Raw genomic sequence first — 2,568 nt, 5'->3', positions numbered from 1 at the left:
ACAGTGGTGAATGCAGAGTGCGCGTGGAACGCCACGACGGGTGCGTGTGGGTGGAGAGAGGGCACCTGTGAGGGTATGTACGTGGACAGCAACGAATGCCTCGGGGATGACAGGTGCAACTGGGTGTACGACAATGAGAAGTGCATGAATCCGATTGGCTACAGCGCTGTCTACAACGGCATTTTCGCTGCCGCGATGATTGTTGGCGCATTGTTTGGAGCTGTCTCCGCAGGGCATTTTATTGCAAAGTTTGGCCACAAGGTGTCGTTCCTGGTCAGTGGCATAGTTAGCGTTGTGTCGTCTGTGATGTACCATGTGGCCTCGGATACGAATGAATTCTGGGTGCTGTGCATTGGCCGTCTTCTGATCGGCGTTGTGCTTGGCCTGGTGTGTGTTGCCTGTCCGATGTATGTTGACCAGAACGCGCACCCGAAGCTGTTGAAGGTGGACGGTGTTATGTTCCAGGTGTTCATCACGTTCGGTATTATGTTCGCTGCATTGATGGGTCTTGCTCTTGGCTACAGCGTGAACTTTGACAAGGACGCGAAGATGGATGGTCGCATGCAGGGCTTGTGCGCCTTCTCAACGCTGCTGTCGGTGATCATGATCCTGCTTGGCATTGTCCTTGGCGAGAGCAAGACGAATTTCGTGGGTGGCAAGCAGGAGGGAGAGAGCGCTGCGCTTGATACGAACGAGTACAGCTACGCACAGATGTTTGGCCGCCTGGTGATGGGTGTAGTGACTGCCGGAACGCTGCAGCTGACTGGCATCAACGCCGTGATGAACTACGCCCCGACGATCATGAGAAGATTGGGGATGGAGGCTCTTGTGGGTAACGCCGTGGTTATGGTGTGGAATTTTGTGACAACTCTGGTGGCGATCCCACTCGCCTCGTTCTTCACGATGCGGCAGCTGTTCCTCGCCTGCTCGCTCGTTGCTTCCGTTGCGTGCTTGTTCCTATGCGGCGTCCCTGTGTACCCCGGTGTCGCCGAGACGAACGTGAAGAATGGCGTTGCGATCACTGGCATCGCCGTCTTCATTGCCGCGTTCGAGTTTGGTGTTGGGCCGTGCTTCTTTGTGCTCGCGCAGGATCTGTTCCCGCGCTCTTTCCGTCCGAAGGGTGCGTCCTTTGTGGTCATGGCGAATTTCATCTTCAACATCATTATCAACGTGTGCTACCCAATCGCAACGGAAGGAATCTCTGGCGGCCCGTCCGGCAATCAGGACAAGGGACAGTCGGTTGCCTTCATCTTCTTCGGCTGCATCGGCCTTGTCTGCTTTGTGCTGGAGCTGTTCTTCCTGTACCCTTGGGAGGAGAGCGAGCCGCCGGTTGGCGAAGATGAGGCCTCGTTGGAGGTTGACCAGCACTCACCCATCGAGGTTGCGACACCTGATAACCGTCAGACTGCGTGACCGTGCTGAGTGACGCCGCCCGGATCCGTGTGACTCACGCCGTGCTTTGCAAAACGGGAGATCCAACCGCTTGGCTGTTCGCGGCCTCTGGACGGCGATGCCTCCCCCTCATTGGTATCGCCGAATGACCCCTGGAAGCAGCATGTGAGGCAGCACAGGTAAGTATCACGGGTTCTTTTGGTACATTTTTCCAAAACGAAATGCAATTTCGCATGCAAAACGTTTTTTAATTTATTTTCCCTCCCACGACTCCCTCTCCTGTTGTTCCCACTTCTTGGCCTTAATTGGCTTTCTGACGGCTTTATTTTGAAGGATAAATAGTACGCATAGAAGGACGCAGTGGACGAAAGCCACTGCAAAAAGTAATGGTGAAAAGGAAATAGCTCGAAAAAAGTGTACTGTGTCGAATGTTTTATGTGTTTTTGTGTTTAACCGCAAATGTCGTCTAGAGAGCAGTCTGATACTGAATCCACAGCGCGATCAGGGCAGGAATACAGCTTCAAGCGCTGACGCCTCCGCCAGGATAGACAACTGCTATGTCTGTCTTTTAATATTGTCAGCGTGCACTTCTGTGACGTTGAAGTCTGCAAGTCTGAGGTGAGATTCTGTCGACATCTTTCTTGTAGAACAAGGTAAGGAGCTGAGTTGCTTTTCCCCTTTGAGAAACGAAAAAAATGCATAGTTGACGTAAAGGTTGGCATATCATGGTATCATGTCAACGCTGCCATTTTGTGTCAAAGCTAGATGTCTGGATGCCTACCGTGGAGCCCACTGAAAGAGGCTTCGCTACATTCTGTTTTGTTCATTTCTTTCTTTTTTTCGCCCGATTCGGTGCCCCCATTCTCTATTGCCTCGCCTTTTTGTTGTGCTTCCCTCATTACATTCAGAATACACCAGCAAAGACAGCTGAATTACACAAACAACCGAGATGGATACAGCTCCCAATGAATACCCCACTGAGGAGCAGCCTCGCAACGACGCCCCCGCGACTACAGGTAAGGCCCCGCCGTTCATGTCGATGGAGAACCTGAAGGTTGCGCAGGTGCAGGTGGTGGGTGGGACGCTGACCGGGTACGCGATCGCGTTCGTGGCAGTGTACGCGAACTTCTACCTGACGTCGACCGACTGCTCGCTGTACAACACACCGGTTGCGTG

At 53.0% G+C, this 2,568-nt stretch overlaps 1 protein-coding gene across 1 annotated transcript; it reads left to right on the top strand.

Moving 5' to 3' along the window:
- Positions 1–75: 75 nt before the first annotated feature.
- On the top strand, positions 76–1,413 carry DQ04_16381000 (hexose transporter; the record flags this gene model as incomplete). The annotated part of the gene is made up of 1 exon (XM_009317457.1): positions 76–1,413. One exon carries the CDS (start codon positions 76–78, stop codon positions 1,411–1,413), a length of 1,338 nt encoding a protein of 445 aa, XP_009315732.1.
- Positions 1,414–2,568: the final 1,155 nt, after the last annotated feature.

This window comes from Trypanosoma grayi (genome assembly GCF_000691245.1).
Source record: "Trypanosoma grayi strain ANR4 Tgr_1638_V1, whole genome shotgun sequence".
NCBI classification, from domain to species: domain Eukaryota; phylum Euglenozoa; class Kinetoplastea; order Trypanosomatida; family Trypanosomatidae; genus Trypanosoma; species Trypanosoma grayi.
Note: the sequence above shows the minus strand (reverse complement) of the source record. Positions and strands in the feature narration are given on the sequence as shown.